At 39.9% G+C, this 27,398-nt stretch overlaps 1 protein-coding gene across 1 annotated transcript; it reads left to right on the top strand.

Moving 5' to 3' along the window:
• Positions 1 to 5,349: 5,349 nt before the first annotated feature.
• WDR1 (WD repeat domain 1) lies at positions 5,350 to 25,510 on the top strand. The gene is made up of 15 exons (XM_075023129.1): positions 5,350 to 5,610; positions 5,957 to 6,078; positions 9,853 to 9,943; positions 12,927 to 13,074; positions 14,537 to 14,717; positions 16,571 to 16,648; positions 17,384 to 17,464; positions 17,584 to 17,817; positions 18,660 to 18,749; positions 20,055 to 20,209; positions 20,876 to 20,963; positions 22,000 to 22,110; positions 22,588 to 22,761; positions 23,672 to 23,816; positions 24,120 to 25,510. Exons 1-15 carry the CDS (start codon positions 5,595 to 5,597, stop codon positions 24,227 to 24,229), a joined length of 1,824 nt encoding a protein of 607 aa, XP_074879230.1. The 5' UTR covers positions 5,350 to 5,594; the 3' UTR covers positions 24,230 to 25,510.
• The last annotated feature ends 1,888 nt before the right edge of the window (positions 25,511 to 27,398 follow it).

Below are 27,398 nucleotides of genomic sequence, written 5' to 3'. Positions count from 1 at the left end.
ATGTTGTTTCACATGGGGGAATTTACACCTACTTCCAGGTGGTGTATACTTTATGCCTTTAATCAGAAAGACAATTGTTTTCCTTCTTACTTAAGGCAATTACAGATAGTGTTCTAATGTATGTATCCTCTTAAGTGTTACCTTTGTAAGTGACTGAATTCAGTGAAGGAATTCGACTGGAAGTTAGCCTGTGGCAAAGAATTCCATGGGTTAATTATACAACACTCCTTCTATCACTTCTAAATCAACTGCCTCTTAATTTCAATGACTGTCCCCTTAAGAGTGTGAAAAGGATCTAATTGCCTCCCTGTGGACCACTTGCCACTGCCTATCCCTCTGAAATTCACTTTTATATTGCTGTGCTGTATTTTGGGGCAATTTAACTTGATCGTGTATCAAATTGCCTTCCTTCCCCCTAGTTGTTAACTATTTTGTCATCTCCTCGGATTATTTCTGATACATTCCCTGACAAGATGTCCAAAACAGAATGCTATATTGCTGGTGAAAACACAGACTGGGCTGATACAACAGGTTTGGGTTTTTTTTCTTTTTTTCAAAATTTTCCATATCCTTTTCCTTTCCTTTATACAGCTGGGGGTACTACAGATACATCTTTAGATTTTTGTCCATGTTACTGACAAAAACTACCTTTGTCGAGGTAGAATTTAGTGTAACGAGGTCATGTCCTTGTATTACTACTAGCTCCAGGTAAAGCTGTATTGATTCAAACATAAAGAGGGATGTAGCTTCTGGAGAAGGGGGACCAACAACAGTATTTTAATAGATAACCCTGTATGTCAGAGCATCTGAGATCAACGTTATATATCTTAGAGAACAGCACAGAAATGTGGCCTTTCCAGAAAGGTCCATATGTGATGCTCAACCTAAAGAGTCAACAGCCTTTAATTTTTATTGGCTTTTTAGGGCTCCCAGAGTTCTTTTCAAAACACAGAGGTCACAGAAAGACAGGAATTCTACAACCACTTCTTATTGCTGGGGCATGTGAAGCGCACAGAGGTTACTATTCCAATTGTCTCATGACACTCAAGCTTTCCCTCAAATTTTCCCTTGGCTCTCTGACAAAGCTAAGAACCTGTAAAAAAGAGAAATAACCAAGGTTTAGCTCTGTAACAGCTGAAGCTAATCTAAAACTGTATTGCTGAGTTTGCAACCTTCCTCTTACATATTCACAGCCCTTTGCACCAAGCCCCGAGCTCATTTAATAGTCCCATGAAACAGGCAAACATTCATTTAATTGAAAAGCAACCTGGCAAAAATTTCATTTGGTTTGGCCCAGTTCAGGTCTCTGATCTAGGAATGGGAACACAGGAGTGCCGCTATCTGAACAAGGGATGAGGGAATAAGGTGTGGCCTGGGGAAACTACAAGTGTGGGATTGCAGCAACCGAGAATAAGATTCTCTTAAACTGCAGGGAACTTGATCTTCACCCATCTGGAACAAATTCTGACCCTACAAAGGTCAGTGAAACCAGAATTTCACCCTAATTCTTAGTGTGTTTGCATTTTTGTATATTGAATGATCATGTTGCTATAGTATTTCTATGAAGATAGTAACTCAAACGATTGTAATTTTTAGCTTTCAGTTTATATCAGGGTATCAGGGTCAGAAAATACTCATCACGGTCTGTCTTTTTTCATTAATTCAGATCAGCATTCTGACACTGACCCCACATGAGTTTGGCTGGAATCAAAATTCAGTATTCCTTAGGGCACAAAACAGAGGACTTATCTTGTTGGTATTTGTAATAAATATTTTACTAATAATATATAATATCTAAAGCACATATATATTGATATCTGGCATTCTAAAGTCTTGTCATAATAGCAGCAGGTATGATGTGTAACATTAATTCTCATTTCAAACTTCTTGTTCTACTTCTGTTTGACTATTTGGGAGCAGTTTTCACAATTTAGACCTTAAGACATTGAGATAAACCAGCTGCAGCCTGGAAAAAAAGCCACAGCATAAAGAAGTATTTTATTTAACAGTCCTTTTAGAAAAGCTGATGGCTACTCAGCATCAGACAAAACTTGTGTATAAATGCAATGCTATGCTAAGTGATGTGGAAATACCAAAAGACTGTGAAATACTTTCTAAGGACTTGTTAACATGTGCCTGAGGCTATACTGCTGAGTTGCAAATTTAAGGGGCGTGTTTTCATCAGTATTCAAGTCGTATTTGTTAGTGAGCAAAGATGAACAGTAAATAACGCTAAAAAAAAAGTGAAAAGTTGCTATGAATTTTAGAAATTCCATGTGCTGAGCAATGCAACAGCGTAATCTTTGATTTTTCGTTACTTTCTTAGCTAATGGTCTGAAGTCCAGCCTTCAGTCCACACGCTTCCCTCACACAATGTCATCTATGCATACTGTTACCTTAATGCTGGCCCAGCAGAGCCTTAAGCATAACATTAGTATTCAACTCTAAATACGTGAACATCTTTGATATCACATGCCTAATGGTAAACATCTGCATGTCTGGAGAACTGAGGCTGCAGGTTATGAGCCTTCTGGAACAGAAATTGATCATTACATATTTTACAAGCCACCATATGTATCTGTGACCAACTTAGTAAATAATAACATTTGAGCATTCTCTAAAGCAACCTAATATGATGTCCATGTCATCGCTATGTAATTAATGCCATGAAGATGAAGCACACACACTAGCAGGTGGCACATTCACACTCTTGAAAAAGACGTAGCGAAACTTGGCTTTCCAAAATACTCAGAAATGTCTTAATATGTTCCAAGCGCGAGCCCAGGGGTGGCAGACTTTTCTGGCAGATTTAGTATGGTGGAACGAAGCAGTTCTCACTTGCTGCCTACCCCTCTGCCAAAGACTACCATCTCCACAGGTATGCTGATGTAAACTGACATTGGCAGATAGATCCCCACATAGTCATTCAAGAGAAGAGCCACACGACAGCTGGGAGGGGTAATATCTTCAACTATTCTAAATAAATCTGCCACCAAATATGAGTCAGCTGTGATTCCCCAAGAAGCTGAGCACTTACAGCTTGAGCTGGCTGGAAATCTCTGTTCAAAAAAAACCCCAAGACTCTGCTAAAGCTTGAGGACAGTTGTGGAAACTTGAAAACATTGCTAAAACTTGCTAACCAAATTAATAAAATCTGAGTGAAGTCTTTGCAGAGGGAAAAGTAACAATGCATCAATTCCATACCCCACTATGAGCTGAAAAATGGAAACTCCAGGAGCACCATGCTGAGTCTTACCCGCCTACTTCAGATTTGGATTTCTAGCCTCTTAAATACTTGAGGCACCTACAAACAAAAAAAAAAACCAAAACAAACAAAAAATTGTTTCTGAAACTCTGACTCCACATTTTTCACAGGAGTCTCCACAGGCACACTTGCTACTTCCAAGCCTAGGACATTATTTGGATATTTATGAGAAGTTAATGAATAAGATCTCAATAATACATTAGCTACATCGTTTCAAGTCATTATCAAATTTATACTAAAAATCTTAGGATGTGAGCAGAGGTCAATGCTTTAAGAAACTACACAGGCAACCCTTGCAGGGAGAGAAAATATCTTCTATGAACTAATGTAGTTGAAAAAATGTAAACGTGATTCTGGGCACTTAAGTTTTTATTCATGTACATAACAGATAATTCAGCTTTGGTGCACAAAAACATCTTACGGCAAACGTAGAATCTTTATTTAGTCCACAGCATGAAATATTGACATAATAAATACATACAGATTCATTTATGTGTGAAAAATGTAAACAGGTGAAGAAAAAAAAATCTGTTTTCATATGGATAATTTGCTTTTTTACTGGGCATATGGCAATCTTTCAAGGAAAACGTAACTCTATGAAGCTGCACACTGGACAAGGGAAAAACCCAAATCCGTTTAGTGCAGAAGTGAAGAGTACAGAAACCTCTTACAGTAATCCCAGCATAGCGGTGTGCTGTCCTCAATGTTCCTTAAGCAGAATGGCTACAGAAGCCAACTTAAGACAGGTTCTTGTGAAATTTCAGCACCCTTTCATCCTGAAATGCCTACACCTGTCTGCATGAAAGCCTCTATACCCCATACCCCTGTACCGCAATGCTGATTCTTTCTGCGTTTGAGAATCCAAAGCTTTATTTCTTTTTTTCTTTCCCCCCACCCGTTCTCCCAGCCCCCAAAGGAGAATCCCAAAGGGCTTCCCCATGCCTGGTATACGGGTCAGTTGGCCAAGAACACACTAAGAACATTGCTGTTACCATATATTATATTCACATGCTGTGCAAGGCAGTCTGTCATGCCCATCTATCCTGATGCCTTTTTCCCACTTGATATGAAAAAACTCACTTTACGAATGAAGCAAGTTAAAGGGAAAAAAGCACAAACCAGCACCCATTTCAGGAGTTTCTGCCAAGCAGATGTAAATGCTTTGCCTTGCTGTATCATGCAGAACCTATGGTATTCTCATGATTTATATTAATAGCATTGGAAGGAGAGAAAAACACAATTTATTGAAAGATGTATGGGAGACGTGAAGGTTAGCGTGTGGTTCTCCTTACAGCTTGCTGTCCACGTTCATTTGAGCAGACATCCAACTTGGCCTCAGGGGACAACTCCTGAGATAAACCTGCAGTTTGTAAAGCACCTCAGCAGTACCTGGAGTTGAATGGCATAAAAATATGGAAATATGCCCCAGACATTAACAATTAGAATCATAAATGCTCAAGGGATGAGGTTAAGACGGATCTTGAAGGCAATGCTGGCTGTGGACAGAGAGTGCCTTCTCAACACTCCTGTAACAGCAGGAAATCGAGGAGCAGGAGACCCGCACAGCCTCTGCTGCAGGAGGTGACTCCGGCGGACTCAAGCCCTACTACTAACAAGCATGGCGATTCCCAACCAAAAACCAAAGGTCTGTCCTCCCGCCCGGTGCCCCAACAGCTACCACCCGGACAAACTCCCCACGGCCGCTACCCTTCGTGCCCCTCATGCCTCTCTCCCCCTTCTCTCAGGATCGGCGCGGACCCCCTCCCCTCACACGGTCCCCAACAGCAGCGCCGCTGCCGCGCATGCGCCAGCCGCGCGCACGCCCCGAGGAGACCCAGGGCGGGGGAGGGGGCCGGCGCATGCGCAGCCCGCCCGGCGGCGGCGGCGGCGGTGCTCACCCCGAGGCCGGGCGGAGCCGCCGTGTGGCGCCCGCCGCGGCCTGCCGCGCAGCTCCCTGCCGGGGCGGGGCCGGCTCCTGCGGCCGCCCCAGCGCAGCCCCCCGCCGGGCCCGTCCGAGCCGACGGCATTTCCGGGGGAGGGAGCGGGGCGCGGGCTTGGCGGGGAGCGGCGCGGCGCGGCGCGAGCAGAGTTGACTATATATGGTCAAAGGCAGGGGAGAGCGGCGGGCCGCGCGGGCGCTTCCTGGTTCGTGCCGCTGGGCGCCGCGGGGCTGAGGCGGCGGTCGGCGGCGGCGGGAGAGCGAGAGGCCGGTCCGCCTGCGCTGCGCTGCGCGGGGCTGCGCTGCGCTGCGCTGCGCTCGCCGCCCTTCCTTCCCACCCAGCCCTTCCTTCCCGGCGCCACCGCCCGCCGCAGTAACAAGTGGGCGAAGATGCCGTACGAGATCAGTAAGCCCCCGGCGAGGCGAGGCGGAGCGGGGTGGGGGGGCGCGGCGGGGTGCTGGGCTGGGGAGGGAGAACCGGGGGGCGGCGGTAGTGGCGGGGAGCCCCGCTGGCTGGGGGACCGCCGCCGGCTCGGGGACCGCCGGGCCGCCCTCCGCCGCCCCTGAGGCGGGCGCGGAGCCGGCGGTTCCTCGCAGCCTGCTGACAGCAACAAGTGACCGCGCCTGCCGGCAGGGCGTTCTGCTGCTCGGCTGGCGTCCGGTGACGGGCAGAAATAAAAAACGTCGTCTTTTTTCTTCTTTTTTTTTTTATTTATTTTTTTTCCCCCCTTCCCGATCTCCTCTTCCCGTAGAAAAAGTGTTCGCCAGCCTCCCGCAGGTGGAACGAGGCGTTTCCAAAATTATCGGAGGTGATCCTAAGGGCAACAATTTTCTTTATACCAATGGAAAATGTGTCGTCATCAGAAACGTTGATGTAATGTATCCTAATCTATTTTGTTTCGTAGTATAGAGCTTTCCCTAAGTTTCATTTTGTTTCCCAGCCCCTCTCCTTTAATAGCCTGTGCTTCATTCACACTTAGTAATTCCCATTGAGGTCACAGATCTGTGATCAGCAGCGGGGGAATAAGCAGGGTGCATGACTCAGGCATAAAACCATGGGCAGCGACTGTAAAAACCTGTAGGAAGTCTCGGTAAAACGTGCAGGTCTCTCCCTCTCTTTGCGTAGGGTTTACAGGCGAGAGACTGGTATGTTCTGGTTGGCCCTGTTTATCTTCTTAAGTATCACCATTATGAAGTTGAGTGTTGTGTTTGCTTAATAAATGAACCCTTTCCTGTTTGCTGTATTGGGCCTTCAGCTTGGAAGAGAAGCATGCAAATACTTGCAAACCCCCTATCTTTAAATGCATTAGTCCGTAGCTTCTCTCTTTTCTCCCTCCCCCCCTGGAATCCAGGAATCAAAACAGTTGCTTGACTCTGTGGCAAGCTGTTTGCATGTTGAGTTCTCAGCCCCGGTCACAGGGAACTTTTCTCATCAATTAAATAGTTAGAATGCCCCAGTTAATGTTTTCTGTGGTGTGGAGGCTTGGGGATTTTTCTCTTCTGGTGGTAACTGGAGAAATGCTAAGCGAGTTAGTTAAGTGATTTCTTTTCAAAGATGGCATCCCTTTGAGAACTATGGAGGATGAATTACATGTCTAGGCTATTGTCTTGCTGCTAGTTCTCAAAAAATACTTTTCTTCAAAGTAAATGCTTGTTCTTTAGAAAATCAAATTCTCCCCTAGATTTACTTTCCTCTTTTTCTGCAGATTTGGCCTGGAGTGGGGAGGGCTGCAGAGGGGCAGGGCATACCTCTCTGGAATTTTTAGGTCTCCACAACAATGGATTTGTTTATGGCTGCTTCTGTAAATCACCTCTGTAAATTGACTTCTTGAGCTGTTTTCCTCATTTATCTCATCACCCCCACTATATTCAGACATTTCTTCGTTGTCATGCCATAATACAGAAATGCTACTAATAACTTAATTCTTTGCAAATTTCTTGTTTGATAACCAGTTTAAATTCATCCACTTCAAAACAAAAATAAGCTCACACTCTGGTTTCAATGTCTCAGTATAATGTTGTTGTAATAGTGTTTCACTCTTGGTATCAAGAAAAGTTCCATTTTCTGAAACCAGAAGCCCCAGTTAAATGCTGTAGTGGCACACAGTGTGATGAGAGAAGAGAGAAAAGCCACTCTGCTTACATTACAGTTTTTGCCCAAGTTATGGGTTGTGACCTCCTCTCTTGCATTGTCATTAGTGCTTGTCTGACCCTATTTTGGGGGTTAAATTGGAAGAAAACAATTTGCTTTTATCTTCCTGAATCAGCTCACTGAAGGTTTGCCCAGTGCAAATGTTAGTCCCAGCATGAGCCAGAACATAGAGTGCATGGTATGATCTGAGCCCAGGCAAGGTGGGATTGTGGGAATTCAAATTTAGACTGTTTAAACCCTCAAGGGAAGTTGAGAATGGAAGTCATAAATCTTTCAGTTTTATGCTGTAATTCACGCTGGTACTCAAACTTACCTAACTGGTGAGGAGAGCCTGCTACTGTTAATAATTGACGGGTGACGCTCTGCAGGCAACTACAGAATGTATTGTAGCAGTAACACAAAAACTGACCAAAACCTGTGCTATGGCTTTTGTGTTGGAGAATGTTGCAGTTTGTTCGTGACCTGACATGGAAGCGTGTTCGCTCTTATTTGAGAGCCATGCCTTCTCTGAATGATACAGAAGCCTGTGTAGTAGTTTGCAACAAGCAAATGAAATACTGGGAGGTCGGTGTGTAAATCCTTGCATGAACAGTTTTCCAATGGGATGGTTGTGCTCTAATTAAAAAAACAGGTCATCAAAATGCAGTGGTGATGAATATAGTGTTCAGGGTTAATGCTTGATCTTTGAGCATGAGCCAGAGACTTCCTTTAACAAGGAGAAAGTCCTGGAATAGCGCTGGAAAAGCACTGAGAGTCAGAAGGACTAGTGGTATTTGTAAGGTGTCATACCTCATTAATATTTTATTGTCTTCATGGGTCTAAACCTACTTTGAAGCTTCGAACTTCGACTGCTCGCTTTCATATGTGGCTCTGGTTTCAGCATTCGAAATAAGCCACATAAGCTCACTCTTCTTGTTGAATCTGGTATGAGGTACTGCATTTGTCCCAGCTAACGATATAATCTTATCCTAAAAATCTCTTTAGAAGTGGGGTGGTCTGGAGTTTGGATACGTAAGATATACAAGTTAAAAAACTGACTTTACAGAAATAATGTTATCAAATAAACAGCATTTAAGTTAGCAGCTCTAACTTATTACCTCGTTTCCTGAATCTCTTTACTGTATCTTAAATTTGGGAGTCCATCTTTCATTTAACGCCTTAAGTCAGTCTGTTAAGTCCAGTCTCTCATCATCTTAACTTCCTGGACTCTTTGGGATTCTTGCTGTAAAATAGCAGCTACTAATGTATGCCATTACTAATGAATTGTGTGGGTTTTTGAGCTCCCTGAACTTGTAGTTGATGCAGCTGTAGCATGGGGAAAACATTATCTTGTCTTGCTTAGCTAAAATCCAGTTGCGCACAAAATGGAGAGTGACATGTATGCTGTAAATGCAGATGATTGTGACTTCAGTAGGGCTATAACACGCTCAAGCAATGTATAAAAGCAGGAGTGAAGAAGAGCTGCTTTTTGCATGAGTAAGCTGTATTCTGTCTCCTGAGATGTAACAGTACTGCAGCAGCAAGAACTCCTGAAAGCAGGAGGCTGTCTGCTTTCTAACACAGCGCGGGTGTTATAGTTTTTCCTGATTGGATGGCTGAGTCATACCATAACATCAGGTGGCTTTCTGGTTTGGTTGAATAAATCTGTATTAATTATAACAGTTAAAATGGGTTTTTGTTTTGATGATATAAGTCAAGTTTCTGGAGCTGGAAGATACCTGTTACCTGGTAGAGAAATTTTTCTAAGGAGTAGCATATTACTGTTGGAGCATATATGCACTATATTTGGAAGATGTGCAGAATGGCTTTTTTATACAGTTAATCTGAGTAGATTTTGCCTTAATGTCATCCTTTTTTGATTTGTGTGGCACTTCTGTAGTGTAATACTATTGATCTGCTGACATTGAGTCAGCTTTATTGTCCAACCTGAAACATCTGAAAACATGTTTAAGACTGAAGAGATAAAATTGTGATGGAGTGGCAGCAAATTTCTTTCAGAATTCCAGTACAGCTCTTGATACTAGGGAAAATGTCTTTTCCTGTGCTGGTCTACTAGCTTTTTAACCAGATTGCAATCAGCAAGAAAGAGCAAGCCTTGCACACCTCATTGGCTACTGAGTGATCTTGAGTATGTGGTGATGATTAACAGCCGTGCAATATGGTTAACCGTATGCTTAATTTTCATGTTCAACTACATAATTTTTGGATGTGTTGGAAGTATTCGAGAGGAAGGGGTCACAGCAGTTCTGGCTGTTAGAGGAAATGCTTTGTTTCAGTTGTTAGAAATCAGTGTGTTGTTTTAGTTGTACTGGACAGCAGTGTTCTGCAATGTGTACTGCACTTCTCAGTTTTAGACAGCAGTTCAATTTAAGCTGAAGGAAGGGTGTGAGAGAAGGAGTGTGAGGAGAAATTCTGAATTTTGTCTGTGAATGTCTGATTTTATACTCCTTTGAAAACCATGAAATACAACTTACTAACTTTTTTCCTTTAAACTAGAATCCTGCAATTGCTGACATCTACACTGAGCATGCTCATCAGGTTGTAGTTGCCAAGTATGCTCCCAGTGGATTCTACATAGCATCTGGAGGTAAAGTATCAATGCGCATGCTGCATGAGATATGTGGACAGAGCTGTTAAAGTGCTTGATGCAAAAGAGTAGTAACGCTTTGCATTTATGTACAGAATATACATAGTCAATGTGACATGCTTCAGTGGAATTACATGTACATGCCTGAGGGAGGAACGATTTCTGTAGTTGTTCTTCTAACCTTTTTCTAAAGCAGAGAGTTCAATGAAGTGCTTGGTGTTTTTAAAATTTGTTATTTAAATCAAAAAGAACCTGAAAACTGACTTTAAATACTTAGTCTGAAGTGTTAAAGAAAACAAATCTTAGTGTAAGGGATGACTTGTGTACATGCAGCAGAATGAAAAGTTATTTCTGAAATACAGGACTATTGTTTCTGGTTGTTAATTAGCTTCCATACTTTGGGGGCAGGGGAGGGATTCTAGAAGAGTGTATACTCCTTTCTTTTCCCTCCCCCTTTCTTCCTGACCAAACTTGGCAAGGCTTGGCATGATTTTTCTTACATTTGTAACCTGAACTAAAAGAGCTTTCTTTGGTAAGTTAGCAGGGAAAGAAGGCTGTTTCTCAGTTTCCATGTAATGTATGTGAATCTAAGAATGAGTAACATGAATTTCTACAGCATGAATTTCCTGGATTGTTAGTGGAAATGGTTAGAGTTTTTGATGACTTACAAAGAACTAAACAAACCCTTTTTCATAGAAGCTTGCTTCAAATTGATCTTTTTTCAGGACAACTGGTATACAGTTGAAGAATATTGATAAATACAATACTATAACTTGCGTTTCTTAAAAATCATTGCAGTTAATCTATGGATTTTTTTTTTAAATCTGCTAGTCATTGTCAATTAGAAATGTTTTAGAAGCAAGTAATGTGCCCAAATACAGAAATACTTTCTAAGTAATATATCTGAAAATAAAACATTCTGAATATGAGCTTCTTAGGGAGTCCACAGTCACGCACAGGTCTTAGTAGAATGGGAATTTCTCAGCAATTTGAAGGGAACAATATTTTTAAAATGTAAAATGTTCTTTTCTTCTTGGCTTCCTGCATATCAGAAAGCTGTATTAGAATATGTGTCTTTTGAGTACTGGGGAAGCTTTAAGAACACTGATAGCATAGCTTCCCCCCCACACCCCAAAAGGAAGCAGAGCCAGGAATTTCTTGGCTCAGTCTTGTGTGTGGACCATATGTCAAATTGAATACCTTCTTAAAATCCAGTTTGCATTCTTTATTCTACAGACTTGGTGGTCTAGGTTTGTGCTGTACCTAATCCTCAGAATAACCATCTATTTTGTTCTTGTAGCCTTGTAGATTTTCAGTCCTCTGTAAAAGAACAGTAATACATATACATAGCCTGATCTGTGAAGAAATTTTTCATTAGTGATCAGCTTAAGGAAGCTCCTTGTTCCTAGGGGTGGAGTATTCAGTTGACTCTTTTTTCAGAAGTTGTCTGTTATACCCAAGTAAATGAGTTTAAGCTGCAATATTTCTCTTTCAAAAGTCTTCTCTGTCATTTATAAATAGTGCTCTGATACTGCTGAGCATGGGGTCTGAAGATAGTATCAGGCTGTTTAAGCCGTTTCTAAGTATAACATGTAAGATTCATTTCTCTATCTATAAATTTCCATTAGCCATGCAACTTGCATTAATACTTCATGTGCTTGATGAGGCAGACCTTTGGCAATATGCTTTGTGGCTTTTATGGTAATTTCTCTTACTGCAGCCATAATAGATATAGTAATGGGAGATACCATAAAGTTAAAGCTGTATGTGTCCTGTCTATTAATAGATGGAGCAAACAACTAGATTTTGAAGTCCACATTAAAATTCTGCTTTAATAACAAATTCTGTATGTAAAGTGGAGGACTCTGCATCTGTCCTTTTAGCAGAAGTGGAGAAGATGAGTCTGTGATCAGGTCCCAAAGATATAGGATTGCTGTATGTTTAAATTGAACTGTAAAGATGCACCGATAAACAGTGAACAGAACTCACAAGTGTTCTGCTGAGGTGAAAGGTACATATTTTAGCACATGGTTTATTCTAAAACAGTGGCTTTTATGAAGGGTCCCATAGACAGAATTTGCTCTGTGGGTTTCAATAGAGATATGTAAACATGTCTGTGTATAGAGCAATTCCTCTGGTTACAGTGCTGCACCACTGTAATTGCTCTGAATAGAAGCAAGCTCTAGGGCTGTGTAATACTGAGAGGAAACAGTGACCAAAGAAGCTTTCATTATATTAAGTCTTAAATTGTTATGACCTGTGCTATGTCTGCTGCTTGTGATGTTACTATTTTTGAATATTCTGTTGGATTCCTTTGCAGTAATCCAGATAGTGCAGGTATCCATATGCAACATGGGGTACGTGCTTCTGTATAGAAAAAGTATGCTGATGAGTGTGCATGAATCGAGTTCTATGGGCAGAAATCTCTTTGTATGTTTACATATACTTGGTATTTGTATGCAAAATGGGTTTGCTTTGAAGGCCAAAAAAGCTGAGGTATGGATTTTAGTGTATCAGCCACTGTCCACCAGATTGCTCTCTTATTGTAGGCGTAGGTTGGCTTACTTCCCAATGAAGTGTGGGTAAGCTATCTTGTAGCTGCTGGGGAGGTGGGGCTGGTTTGGAGTTGGGGTTTTTTTGCGTGTAACACAGATACTTAACACATACTGGCTGATAACATCAGTTCCTACCCTCTTACTGTGCAATTTTTTCACATCTGTTTGCAAAAGTTGGCTCCATGTGTTGTATTTATTGCTGCATGTCTTGAACCTTGATATCGGGTTAAAAATGTAATTCAGTGAAACAGATGTAGTCTTCAGCATTCTTAAATCAAGTGATTTGTAGTAATTGTAATAGGGTAAGATAATAGGTCCCTGGTACAAGTGTTCAGTGTAGCTGAAAATCTGTATCCTGGCAGATTGCTGAATCATGTGACCGAGTCATGCTGGAACAACAATAGTTATATTCTATTTTATTATGGCAGATGTCTCTGGAAAGCTGAGAATCTGGGATACTACCCAGAAGGAACACCTACTGAAGTATGAGTATCAGCCGTTTGCAGGAAAAATAAAGGACCTTGCCTGGACTGAAGACAGCAAGAGAATTGCTGTGGTTGGAGAAGGAAGGGAAAAGTGAGTAATTCTTTTGCATGTGTGTGTATAAATATATATATATATATATACACACACACATATACTGTAAACCTCTGTATTCTAACAAAGCAGGTTCTTTGCAGAAAGCTTTTAATTGTTCAAGGGAAGAAAATCATGGCTTGTTCCCTGTTTTAGACTTCAAGTTGTGCTGTTCAGCAGCAGAATTCTTTATGCAGTATTTGACAACTGTAAAACTACTTGGAAAATAGAGTTCTATTAGAATTGCTCAGTTTAAAATTGTGTCGGTCTTGTTTGTTTTTTAGAGGTGGGTATTACATTCAATGATAGCTGTTCAGTATGCCTTTTGGTGGATTTTTTTTTTCTAATTATGATAGAGTAGGAAGGCTGAACCACAAGACAATTCTCTTTCTCTTCTTTCACCCTTTGCAAATTGAGAGGATGTGATTGAATAAGAGCAAAAAAATAAAGAAAAAAGTGTATCTGAATTTTCTCCCTCAGCAACATGCCCATATTTTTAGGCCTTATTATGGTAATTAAGAGAAAATCATAACCAGTTGTCCTTGTCTGACTAAATGAGGTGCCCATTAGAGTCAGGTTTGTGCCTGTCCTTTAATGTTTAAAGACTGACAGATCTTTAAGGCAGAGTCCAGACCAGGTAGGCTTATGCCTAAAGGTATGAAAAACATGGTGTGGTCCTGTTCCCTGACCCCCTGCACCATTTTTTAATCACCATCATGTACTGTGTCCTGATATTTGAGAGAGATTAGTTGCTTTGTCCTCCATCCCTCCCTCCACCCCCATCTGCCCCTGGATGGATACGATGTAAATTTGCTCTCCTACTTCAAAAAGTCTGCCAGTTTCCTGTTAGGTGGATGTACTTTCAATCTAGAATTTTGCTGAAGTGATTCTATAGAACCCATTTTAATAGCAATGCCCTGGCAGTTTAATGGCACTGTATTGATTATACTGAGGTTTTTTTTTAAGGTGATTTAAAGTTAGAGGTGACAAAAATGCTGTTACAAGTCGTCTTCCTTAAAACTTCAAGTAATAATAGTTGTAAAAGTGATTGTATCCAGTTTAGGCTAAATAATCAGATAAATGATTAGATGTCATTGTTATCCTAGCTTCCTGCATTCTGTGTAGTGACTAGTAATAAGTAAATAGTGACTAATAACTGCGTTCTTTTATAAACCGACAGACTGACTGAAGAATATCTTTTGGATCTTTGAATTTTAGAAGCTTTATACATAAAACTTGCTTGTCTGTCCCCTTCAGCAAATGTCTCCTACTGAAGATTAGATTCTCTCTCCAGCAAGATCTCAAATATCCTTCAGGGAACTATGATGCGCTTGCGTGAGATTAATGAGATGACCTAATTTCTTTTCTTTGAGCGCACTCAAATCTGCTGTTTGCAGATGCTCAAGGAGTTAATCTACATGTAACTTTTATGAATTATAGTTTTATGTGCTTTTCTAACTAGATTTGGAGCAGTGTTCCTGTGGGATAGTGGTTCTTCTGTTGGCGAGATTACTGGGCACAACAAAGTGATCAATAGTGTGGACTTCAAACAAACAAGACCATATCGTCTGGCAACTGGCAGTGATGACAATTGTGCCGCTTTCTTTGAGGGACCGCCATTCAAGTTCAAGTTTACAATAAGTGTGAGTTTAAATTTAGATGTGACTCTGTTAAACTGTGCAGCAAGTTGACTAAAAGCTTTCCAACAAGCTTGCAGTTCTTGTTGCAACTAGCTGTTATAACAGTTCTTAGCTCCCCCTTTTGAGGCATAGTTGGTGTCAGGTGGCTTTCTTAAACCCATGTATGAGTATAACTGAAGGCTTGTCTCAGGCCAAAAAAACTTGATTGGTTAAGAAGAAGCGCTTTTTCCCGGGGTTTGGGGGGGGGGGGGGGGGAGTGCGGGTTTTTTTTATGGCTTTTCATCCTCTTCCATAACTTAAGTAGGATGTTTCATTGGTCCTATTGCTGCTTTCTGAGCTCTGCTTCCCAGTGCAGACGTGTAGAATTTCTTAATACTCTTCAAGAAATGTGGTGGTGTGAATGGAATTTTCCAATCTTCTTAAGAGCGTTCAAATCTGAAATCCCAGGGCAGCTTAGGAAGGGTGAGTGTAGATGTTTGAAAACGTAACTGCTTTCTACAATGAGGAATGGGTATGTAAATTCTGTGGTCAGTTTTCTGTTTCTACATTTCTTTTCACTTTTTTTTCTTATTCTACTAGTTAAAAATCTCTTACATAAATGAAACAAAGCCTGGAACTACCACATTTAAGACATTCATTGTTACTTGAGGCCAAAGAAAATAAAAAGTCAAAAGCTTCTGCAGCTGTTTCTGATGGCAGAAGACATGTCTCTTGCCTCAAAAGAACTATTGCAGAGATACTGGATGTTACTGCAGTAGCAAATTCAAAATGCTTAGTTCTTATTTTATTTTTAAAAACACAGTAGTAGGCCTTTTATTTTCTTAAGTATGTTCCTTGAGTAGTCTTCATACACTGACTTTAGTAAGGATTCCATTCCAGTTCTAGAAAAGGAATTGTTTTGAGCTCTGCAATCCAATGAAATGATGTAGTTGCCTAATATATTTCTGAACTTAAGTTGATACTTGCATTTTGCTAAGCTTGTTCTTTTGGAACTCTGAAGTCTGAATTGCTTACCAGTGCTGCTTAGACTGCTATGTGATGCAGTCTTCCTTTTAAAGTGATATTTGAGTTGATATATGGGATTCTGGTACAGGCTGTTACATGGTTTAGATTAAAGCTTTAGGTGTCATCAGAAAAAAAAAAAATAAATCTATAGTTAAAGAAAGTAGGTTAGAACCTGCCTTTAGAATACTAAAAATAGTCTCCCAAATCTCTTTGCGTGGGAGCTTTGGCCTCATTGTGGTGCTTCCCTATTTAATGTGTGTTTTCTAGTTAGCATGGTTTGAATAGTCTCCTACTTGTAAATAGTCTATTTGGGGAGCATACATCAGTCTTGCCTGGTTACTTCACAGAGCTGCCACGTGCAGTCTCCCAGAAATGGAATTCCAGTAAAATAATAATCTGTTCTTCATGCCTGTATTGTATATAATAAGAAGGATGAAGTACTCTTCTATGCATAAAACTTACTTGCACAATGAAACAAGAGTCAAAATCTGGAGAATGTTGTGGAAGAATTCAGTGACCAGAGGTGAAGAATCCCATGTTTGCTTGAAGGCTGCAGCTGAGGGTTTTTTCCTACCTATCCCTGAAACTGGGTACTCATTCACCTGATATTGTGCCGAGTTGTTTGAACTACATCAGTATTGATGTCACAGTTTCTTCCCTGGACTGTTCTTGATCCCCATGATCCTCTTCAGACGGAGGCTAGACTTGCTCTGTAGCAATTCTCTACAGCCTACATCTCTTACACAGCTAATTTATGGCTTGCATGCAGGAACTTCATTGTTACTGGATTATCTTCTATGTAAAACAGTCTGTTCTCATTTCGTGTGCTTATTTTTACTTTTTTCTTATAGGACCATACACGGTTTGTGAACTGTGTGAGGTTTTCTCCTGATGGGAACAGATTTGCTACAGCTAGTGCAGATGGCCAGGTAAAAAACAAGGAACCCTTTTTGTAGTGATTTTAGTATGAGAATAATTTCTTGTGCATTTTGGGAGTAGGATTTAGTATTGTAAAATCCATGTTGCTTTTTTTCATGCCAAGAAATGACTTGCTTAAACTTTTAAGTATTCTCCTATAAAGCTGTAACAACTGATGTCAACCAGACTATTCTCACTCAGCCTTTTTCCCCATTCACCCTAGCATATTACTTCTCTTACAGTTTATTTTGGCAGGAGCAAATTAGACTTTTGGAATACCTATGTCCTTGTTACGATACTGAGAAGTCTGGCTGAAATACTGAACTAATAGATAGCACCCCAGCTCCATGTGGACTCCATTCTGATAAGGGCAGATTTGACAATGACACTGTTACCATGGTGGCTCCTCCTAAGAAGGCAGATTCCCATGACTGCAATGCTAAGCAGTGGTCATCACAGCAGGAGTCAAAAATGTAACATCTTCCAGAATTTCAAATGTCAGGATCCAATGTACAGAGGGGCTTACTGTGACTATTTACAATTGTCATCTCATTTGTATAGTCTTAAATATTAAATGCAGGAATATTTGTGCCTCTTCTTCAAAAATCTAGTGTTTGATAAACCTGCAAGCAGTCCATGTAACAAAAGAACGATCTGTGCAGTGCAAGTTACAGTGTTTCAGTTCTTGGGGTTTTTTTCTGTTACTGCTTTTCCTTTTAAGTTATATGTCTGTGTGCTCCCTTAAGATTTTTGTCTACGATGGGAAGACTGGAGAGAAAGTGTGTGCTCTTGGTGGAGGCAAAGCTCATGATGGAGGTATTTATGCTGTAAGTATCACTTCATTTTTGCAAATGGTCCGTAGTATTGCATTGCCAAGTTCATGGACCATGAATTCTTGCAATAATAAATGCATTTACCATCTTGTGGTGACATTTGTTTTTTACAGATTAGTTGGAGCCCTGACAGTAGTCAGTTGCTTTCTGCTTCTGGAGATAAAACTGCTAAAATCTGGGATGTTGGTGCTAATTCTGTTGTCAGTACTTTTAACATGGGATCAAACGTGTTGGATCAGCAGCTGGGTTGCTTGTGGCAGAAAGACCATTTACTGACTATCTCCCTGTCTGGCTATATCAATTATTTGGACAAGAACAATCCAAATAAGCCTTTACGTGTCATAAAGGTAGGTTAAACTTCTGTCATTGCACCAGTTTCAGCAATAAAGAGACTCAGTGGTTGAAGTTCTCTAGATGGAATAGTAGCTATTAAAACATGGTTTTGTTAAATTAGCATTGCCAGACAAGTTATGTGTGACTTACTCTTGCAAGTCACGTGAATCAGGAAGTTAAAATGTTACATGCCTGATACTGTGCTTTGTACAAATACACAGACTTATTTTGGTTTCAATTAAGGTTATCAACTTACCTTTCGTAGCAGCTTTTAAGCATTCCTGAGATGAGAAAAGAAATACAGCATAGATAGAAGACTACCAGTGATGTCTCATTCTGCCAGAGCTAGTGTATTGTGAACAAGGTGACTAGGGCTACTGTGCAATTGAGCTTTAATTTTAGGATTTAAAGAGTTCCCTGACACAGCACTCTCACGGGAACTTACATTTTTACATGAACTAGAAACAGACGTCCCAGATTCTTGCTATTGCTGCTATAATTCTGGCAGTTGGTGTGGGTACGTGACCATATTTAGTCCTCTTCCCTGAATCATAAAGTGCCTGAAAAGCAAACTTTGTCGATGAAAAGGCCATGAAAGTATTTTGGCCCAGCAGGCTAATAACGATATTCACGGCGCCTATTCCTTCTCTTCAGAGTAGTGCATGGAAATAGCAATGCTGCAACAGTTAAATAACTGCTCTGTTAATTAGTGATTTGTATTCTGGGTGACTTTTAATGCTTGTGAATAAAATACGATATTTTTTGAGTAACATGTAATTTTTCTTAAATAGGATTGATATATGTATGTGTGAAGATGAAAAATTGCCATTAATTATTATTTGTGTCCCATTCACAGGGTCATAGTAAATCAATTCAGTGTCTTACAGTGCATAAAAATGGTGGAAAGTCCTATATTTACTCTGGAAGTAATGATGGTCATATTAATATCCTTTGAATGATAGTGATATTTCTTCTAGCCTTATAGTCTGAGAGAGCCATTAGGAGAAAAAAAAAAAGCTTTGCCAAAGCCAAAACCTTATGTTTATTGGACACAAGTGAATATTTTATGTCTGAAGAAGTTTATTTTGCTTTCCCCTTGCTTGTCTATTTTACTGTTTGCCTTTTTTTTTTTACTTTTCTTTTTTACTTACTTGCCTGCTAAATATAAGCCAGTTCTTAATTTCCAGTTGTCACTTCTTTGTGGTAGATAGATTGTTAGTATGGAGGAGCAAGTAAATATCTAAATTAGCCTCTTGTAACTTTCCACATATTCTGTCATACATGCAAAATACGCATTGCTGTTACATGCAATAGACAGGTAGATCTTGGCATATGTTGGAAGTCATGTATCTTGTTTTTCAGATGTTCAGGACAATAAAGATAAACTCTTGTTGACCTATCTCTGACCCATTAACATACATTTCTCTTTATAGTTGTGTTTTTCCCACCTGTATTAAGGTGTGGTTTTGAAGTTCTGTGACATGTTGATTGGGTTCTTTATTTGGTATGTCAAATGTCTTTCTCAGGCTTTCTCACTACTGAGGAGAACTTGTACTTCTTCTTTTGAGACTCTATTTCAGTCCTGTTGGTTTTTTGGAGCAAAACACTGGTAATGCAGCCTCGTTCCCAAAGGGCACATTAAAGGGGATGTGTTCAGTTAGAAGACTGTTGGCTTTTCTTTAGCATTCTGAAGCTTATATATAAAACTGCAGTCCTTCACCCTGCCTGCTGTGATGCATTGAAATGGTGTCACATTGGCGTAAACCATTGTAAATATAGGACTTGTTTCTTTACAAACCAGTAGTGTCGTGTTAATAGTTCAAAGTGATGTTAACATATAAAATCAGGGAAAGCCAATGTCACAGGACTTTTAACTGTAATTCTTTAAAAAGTATTTCCTATTCTTGGACCTAATGCTAATTGTTCCTGTATTTGCTACTGTTTGTGGTAGGTCATTTAGCTCATTACAGAGCATCAGAGGTTAATTAAAAAATATTTTGAGGTTGTGAGGTTGGTTGAACTCTGGTACAGGTTGCTCAGGGAATTTGTAGTCTCCATCCCTAGAGATACTCAAAACCCAATGTAATGGGCACCCTGTTGTAGCTGACATTGATTTGAGCAGTGGGTTGAACTAAACTATCTCAAAAGGTGCGTTCTAACCTTAGCTATTCTGTCAATTACTTAACTTTTTGTGTTGCTGTAACTGACTGCACCAGTATCTTCAAATGTTCCTTAATTCTACTATGCACATTATTGGGATTCTGAAACTGGAGAGAATGATGGCTTTTCTGGGAAAGGCCATACAAACCAGGTTTCTAGAATGGCAGTGGATGAAATGGATCAGCTGGTCACCTGCAGTATGGATGACACTGTGCGCTATACCAACCTTAGCAAGAGGGACTACAGGTTAGTTAAAATGTTGCCTTTTATTGTAGTATTGCAGCCCTAACTATTTCCCAGCAAGAGTTTTGTTGATTTATATGGTAAAGAATTTTATGCTGCAATTTATTCAGGTTTTAAGTTACCATGGAAACTGTAGAAATGATTGCTGTACCAACTTTGCTTTTTTTCTGTGATAACAAGAAATGTATCCCAGACTTTTCAATTTGTCTCATCCCTTCCACAGGTTAGATAGAGATCTGCCTTGTATCAGATGGCTTAGTTAGAGGACTGTGGGAAGGGTGTCTGCTTTATGGTTCACAAATACCCAGCAACATTGGTAATAGATGTGGGTAGCAGGGGTGGGACACAGCTGTTTCTTCATGGAAACCACAATTGAAGCAAAAAACTTTAAGGAATCCTATTAAGATCACCTAGTTAGTTTAAAAATAATTACTCTAGTGTACTAACATTGACTTTCATTTCAAAGGTGTGTTACCTGATCAAGATACTAATGCTTTAAACAGTAAACAGAAGGAAACTTTGCAGATTATTAAAAGAATTAAATTATGCATGTTCTTGATCGTTAGTGGGTGATTATTTGAATACGCAATTTTAAATAATGGTAGGCATGGAATAATTTTTTTATGCTTTATGCTTCCTGCTTCTCCACCGTGACACGCCTTCCTCCAGTGGCCAGGATGCTGTGAAAATGGATGTTCAACCAAAATGTTTAGCTGTGGGTCCTGGTGGTTATACTGTAGTTCTCTGCATTGGACAAGTAAGTGTTAACTTGTGGATTATCAATACAATTGGTCTGTTAATGCCATGTATGGTAACATGATAGTTTCTGACGAACCTGTTTAGTGTGGGATCACCTTGCACATCTGCAGAATTTCCTAATAAAACCTATGGGGAACATAATTAAGCAGGGTACTTGATAGGCTTGTCTTTTTGCATCCTGTACCAATTTCACAGTTTTATGTATAGATATAAATTTCACATGGTCCCTAGTGTGGATGCATTGGAATTTGTTATCAATACAGCTTTGCTGGAAGGCTACACCAGTCTGAATCATGCTCTTGCCTGATGTGTTCAGTGATGTGATTTTGAGGAAAGGATGTCTTGTTCCTGCAAATTTTTTTTTTTGCAACTAATCCAACTAATCAGCTAACTAATGCTGTTGTACAGCATAGGTAGCTCTAGCTCGCTTGTCAGTAGTATTCAGATCATGCAAAACCAGACACATTGTACCAGGACTATCTTGTGTCAAAGCATGCTTAACTTCTAATGATGTATGCCTTCTGTATGGATGCTGGTTTTATGCTTGGGACTTTCAGTAGTGTTGTCCAAACCTGTTTTCTATGTGAGTTATAATTCCAGTTGTCCATAGTATAGAACGGGATAGGAAAAAGCCCTTAAAATTTAACACTGCAGTATTAACTTGTGACTAATTTGGTCTTGCCTCCTTTCCTTTAAGACTGAACCAGGAAGGGAGTAAGTATTGCTAAAAATACTGCTTTGTCCATGTTTTTCATGTTCAAACCAAATGAGGCGAAGCTGAAGGCAGTAGAGTGTGCCCTGCACTACCTAATTTAGAGCACATAAGTACTCCAGGACAGCAGATTAGTCAGTCAGTGCACATAGGCTTTTTTTTTTTTCCCCAAAGAATGAAACTGTTCCCTTAAGATCAGAATATAGTAAACTTCTGAGCAATCAGAGTGGATCAGTATTTGTGATTAAGCAATGTGGCTTAGTCATAGTTCTGTATTAGGCACTTAGAAGAAGGATCTTAGTTTCTGGTTTTCTATTTACAGATTGTCTTGATGAAAGATAAGAAAAAATGTTTTGCAATCGATGACCTTGGCTACGAACCAGAAGCTGTAGCCATTCACCCTGGAGGAGGTACAGCAGCAGTGGGAGGAGCGGTAAGGTTGCACTTCCTAAAACTGTACTCCTTTTGAACATTGGAACTAGTAACAGAAGCATTTAACAATAGTAGATGTGTTGTGTTGAGCAGTAGTAGGTGGCAGTTTGTAGCAACAGCAGTATTGTAACAAGTAAACTATGTGTAGCTGGTATGTCTGGCTTTCCTTCTGCAGGTTCTCGCACCGTTGTGACCTGATGTCTATTTCATTTTTGTATCTTATATTTGCTCTTTTTAAATCATCAAATTGTTTTTACCCAGCATATGCTTGAAGTAGGCAAATTCTAGAAATGAGATCTATATTCTAGACTTGGTTGATTGTAGCCAGCATAAATGACAGCTTCTTTTAAACTATTTCTTAATATAAGCACTACCAGATAGAATTGATGCAAAAAGTTCCAGAAACTCAGTAAGCCTTCCACTTTCTATTGTAAAGTGATTTTTGTACTTTCCCCCTTTCTTCACTACTAATTTGCAGGATGGGAATGTCCGTTTGTATTCAATCCAAGGAACCTCTTTGAAAAATGATGATAAGTCTTTGGAAGCTAAAGGTCCCGTTACTGACCTGGCATATTCTCACGATGGTGCCTTTCTTGCAGTCTGTGATGCAAACAAAGTTGTCACTGTCTTTAGTGTCAGCGATGGCTACGCGGTAAGAATTGTTGTATCAGGAGTTTTGTTTGTTTAAAAACAAATTGACTGGCATCTCATGTCTATATCTGTTGTGGTGAAATACAGTATAGCTAGTGAGACTTAATTGTTAAATCGTTGACGTATATTTGGTGTTTCTGTGACTGTCTGTTTACCTGGTGTTTTGAGTTAGGCTGCTGTGAAAAGCAACACTATGTAAAGCCTCCAAATCATAAGAATAGGCGAGGAAATGTACAGCATAAGTTGGCTACTGGCAAAACACTCAAACCCATCCAATAACATACATAGAGTTAAATGGGGGAGGGTTTGGATTTCCATAGGCTAGCAGTAGTTAAATACAAAAGATTACAAAGTATGCAGGTTCTTTATTCGGCATACCTTAGGGCAGGGAATCTTCCTTTATCCTTCAATCTAGTGGCTTTTAACCAAGAACCAAAAAATGGGCAATTTCCACTTTTTAGCTGAGCAGTCAATATATGTATCAGCCTGTAAAGTCATTAAGCTTTGACTGAAACCACGCTGAAGTAAAAAATGTAGGATGGCATTCCACAAAAATGTTTCATTTTCTAAGTAAAAATTGAAAGAATCTTGCTTTTAGAAACATCTGTGGGGTTATTTTAAAAGCCTCTGAGCAAGAAGTGACTTGTTGTATATGTGCTTTACAGATCCAGTTTTCATAGAAAAACTTAGTGTTTTTTACAAAAGGATTGGAATTGTATTGGCCTGATAAGTGTTTAAATAGCATAAAATAAAGCCAACACTTGGTTTATTTACGGCATTCATCTGTACCCAAGATGTACATTGTCTGGAATCTTGCAGTAGCTTATTGTGATGCTACACATTAAAAGCCAGCGATATCCTGAATTAGCTTAAACTAATGAAATAACACTGTATTTCTAACTTTCAAATAGGAACATAATGTCTTTTATGGACACCATGCAAAAATTGTTTGTATTGCCTGGTCACCAGACAATGAACACTTTGCTTCTGGAGGCATGGACATGATGGTATATGTTTGGACTGTAAGTGATCCAGAGACCAGAGTCAAGATACCAGGTATGTTTCCTTCAAAATCTTAGTTTTGAAAGTTGCTAGTAGTTCTTGAAATCTAACACAGTACCCGTTTTCTAGGCCTAACAGTAAGAAGGCTTTGAATGTTCCTAAACTAATTTAGCCTTTATGTTAATCTCTATCTAGCTACAATAGCCAGAACTCTTCTGTTACGTTATTTTGTAATCACTCTTAAAATGCACTACTAGTATTTAAAGCAGCTGAGAATCACATTTGGAATATGTGCTAAAGTTATTTTGTCAGCCTAGCCTTCCTAATTCTTTTCTATTACTTCACACTGCCATACAGATGCTCACAGACTACATCATGTAAGCGGCTTGGCGTGGTTGGATGAACATACTCTGGTAACAACATCCCATGATGCTTCTGTCAAAGAGTGGTCTATCTCCTACAATTGAAATAAGCCCTCTCTTTGGAAGGACCTAATCAGGGACTAGAACTACTGCAGTGGAACATAGCATTTCTCTTAAAGAATCTGTATTGGCCTCTGGGTCTGCTATCATATCCTCATATCTTTACAGGGTGTTCATATCTGTAATTAAATGTACTTTGAAAGCTTTAGCCAGTAACAGTTTGCACATGAAGAGCACTTAAATTATGTCTGGAGCTTAACCTTTGTGCTGAACATTCCAGAGGCAACAGCCAAGCAAGTTGGTGTGAAAGATTCAGGCGTGAAAGATTCAAACTCAATCAGTTGTTCTTTTCTAACCAAGAAACATGAGACTGTACAGCATGAGAGTAATACTTCTCATTTTTTCTAATTACAGAACATTTCTGTACTAACGGTCATAGTAAGAGTATTTAGTTGTGATCTGAAACCAATCAAGCTGTGTGCAGCTACTGTATATTGCTTTGCTTCTCTGTACTGCACCAAACTGTTGCCTCAGATTTTCTCCTCCAGATAACAAAATGGGGTACATACATAATAAACTTTTTATGTATTTCATGTCAAAGCTTTGTGGTTTATTTTAAGGTGGAAGTGTGGAGTTTTGATGTACTTACTGTTGTGGGTATAATGTTTACAAATAATTGTTGTGGCAACTTCTTGCTTCAGAAACACATTTGTTACTTTCATGGACTAATAATGTCTGGTCATTTCAATGTCAGAGAAAAAATCATTCTGTTTTAAAGATTAAAAGATATTTTCTGTTTGAAGGAGGAGAAGCATGTTATTGTTTAAATAAATGCAGTACTTCTACCACCTTTTCAAAAATACAGGAATTAAAGTGAAGCATTGTTACGACTTGAAGTGATTCTTGAGAAGATAGTGTTTGCTGAGTAAGTTTTATGCCTTTGCATGTGCAGATCAGTTGCATGGAAGCCGTTATCTAATGCGAACAGATCATGATCTTGTGTTTAGTTCCCTTCTCATGCTCTGCAACACATTTAAGTGATTTGAAGCTAGCAGTCCAACAAGGGTGGAGGAGGACACTCTGATGCAAAGTAGTAGGAAGATCTGTTACCATCTCTAGTGGCCAAAAGAAGTTGTTGCTGTCCAGAACTTTGGAAGACTTTTTAAAAAAAACTTCTCTGCTAAGTCTTCACCACCACCACCCCTCCAGTGCTCTTTGGTTTTTATTAAGCTTTCCTTTCTGTGTGGACTTGTGTGTTGTTTTTTACCAATCATATTTCTAATGACACTAATTATACAGCAAATAAAATGCTTTTGCTGCTTCTCATACTGTGGACCATCGCTCAATTGCTGAAAAAAAATTGCCTGTCAAAAATGACTTAGTGAAACATCTTTTAAAAAGGAAAAATGTTGATTTATCTTCAGGAGTGGTGATCATATACAAATATACATTTGAACAGTTGACAAAGGTTTTATCTAAGCAGCATAATATTTTGCATCATGGTTTCTTTGTGCTTACTGCATCTTTCCACTAGCAGTTTTGCATGTCTGTTTATTAACAGTGCAAGGACAAGAGAAGTTTTGGAAAAGGGCATGTTTGAAATTAGGCATAAGATCCAAATGAACAAGATTTCTCAGTATCTCGCCCTTAAAACTTGTTCTGCTATTGCTTCTTGTGCCAGTCCCTGTGCAATTCATCCATTGTTCCCCAAGTCTCATCTGGAAGAGTTGCTATTGAATCTGCTCAGTGGGTTCCTGTTGTAGTTGAATCCCTGTCATTTAAGTAACGATAAAGGGCGGGGGGGGGGGGGAGTTACGGGGGAGTTGTGTGGTTGTCTGTGGACAAAGAACAGAATTAACTGGCAAATCCTACTTTTTGTAAGAGATAGGCCTGCTACTGAAATGTGGTTTTTGAGGGAGATGGCGTAATTTCCTGAAGCCTCCTACCACTACAGGTGGATTCTTTCCTGCACATTGGAGCTTGTGCACCATGTCTAAAAGGTGATGTGTAGGACAAGGTATTTTTTGATTCCCAGAAGACCTTGTAATACTGCTCATGTGGAATGCCTGTTAGCTAGAAACCCTGTATGAAGACTTGTTTGGATGCCTGCCTGTGGGAGTGGGTGCTCGTGCTTCAGCTTCTATTGGATTTGTTTATTGGCACATGGCCTGAGCTTCTAATTCCTTAAAGACTAATTCGGTCTTTATAGTTGGATAGCAAATCCTGACTACAAAACTGAAAAGATACTCTTCTGTTGGACTAAATGTCATAGCACAGGCTGATAGTTGATCCAGCGTAGGCAGATCACAAACTGAGTCAAAGGAGCCCAGTTGTAGTGTTCTGAATCAGGCCCCTACATTACTTGCATTTGCCCTGACTGAAAGTCTTCTACTAAACTCAAAAGTCAAGAAACAGCAATAGGGCAGGAGCACTCCTCTTGCTTTCTAATCTCAATTGCACAAACAACCCCAAAGCTGGGTTTTCTTTCATTGAGCTTTCCACTGATATCTTAGAATGCCAGGTGTATCATGTTTTAATTTTTTTTTCTAAAGGGGAAACAAATACTGAACTCCTTATTTGGCTGTATAAAGCAAAAGCCCTTTTCCAAAGAGAAGGCAGACCTTTCTGGAGATAGCTACATGGAAGCAGTGTTGCTGAGTTTAAGCTTTCTCCTCAACAACCCTGTTTGGTCTGAAAACTGTAGACTGTCAGCCTCTGCAAACAATAGGGATAGCCATTCACTGTGAGGGTGACTATAAAATGTATGTGTAGGAATGGAAGCCATTCTTTCCATTGGACAGATTGTGATTGTTTTCAGCCATCGTTTTTCTTTCCCATTCTCTGTAAGTCCCGTTTTGCCTGTGATGAGAGAGGGTGTGGAGATGGCAGCTGGTGGCAGGCTGTTCTTGTGGCAAGCTATTGACCCCCTGGCCTGCTCTGGGACAGAGAAATGGCAGGAATAGACTGGATGGACTATTATGAGGTCCTAACTTCCACGATCCCCAAATTGTGTTTTTCAGTAGTAGTGTACACAGTGTAGTGACCACAAAATGAAATACATGAGGTACTTGACATGAATATGAAATTAAGGCTGTAAGTGGGAATGCAAATTAAAACAACAACAAAAAAAAACCTTCAGTGTTGCTATATTGAGAGTTGTGAGTATTTTAATGCTAGTTCAAGACCTGCCCAAACATGGCTGCTCAAGCCCCGT

This window comes from Buteo buteo, chromosome 1 (assembly GCF_964188355.1).
Source record: "Buteo buteo chromosome 1, bButBut1.hap1.1, whole genome shotgun sequence".
Classification (NCBI taxonomy): domain Eukaryota; kingdom Metazoa; phylum Chordata; class Aves; order Accipitriformes; family Accipitridae; genus Buteo; species Buteo buteo.
This window is presented reverse-complemented; position numbering and strand designations above follow the sequence as displayed.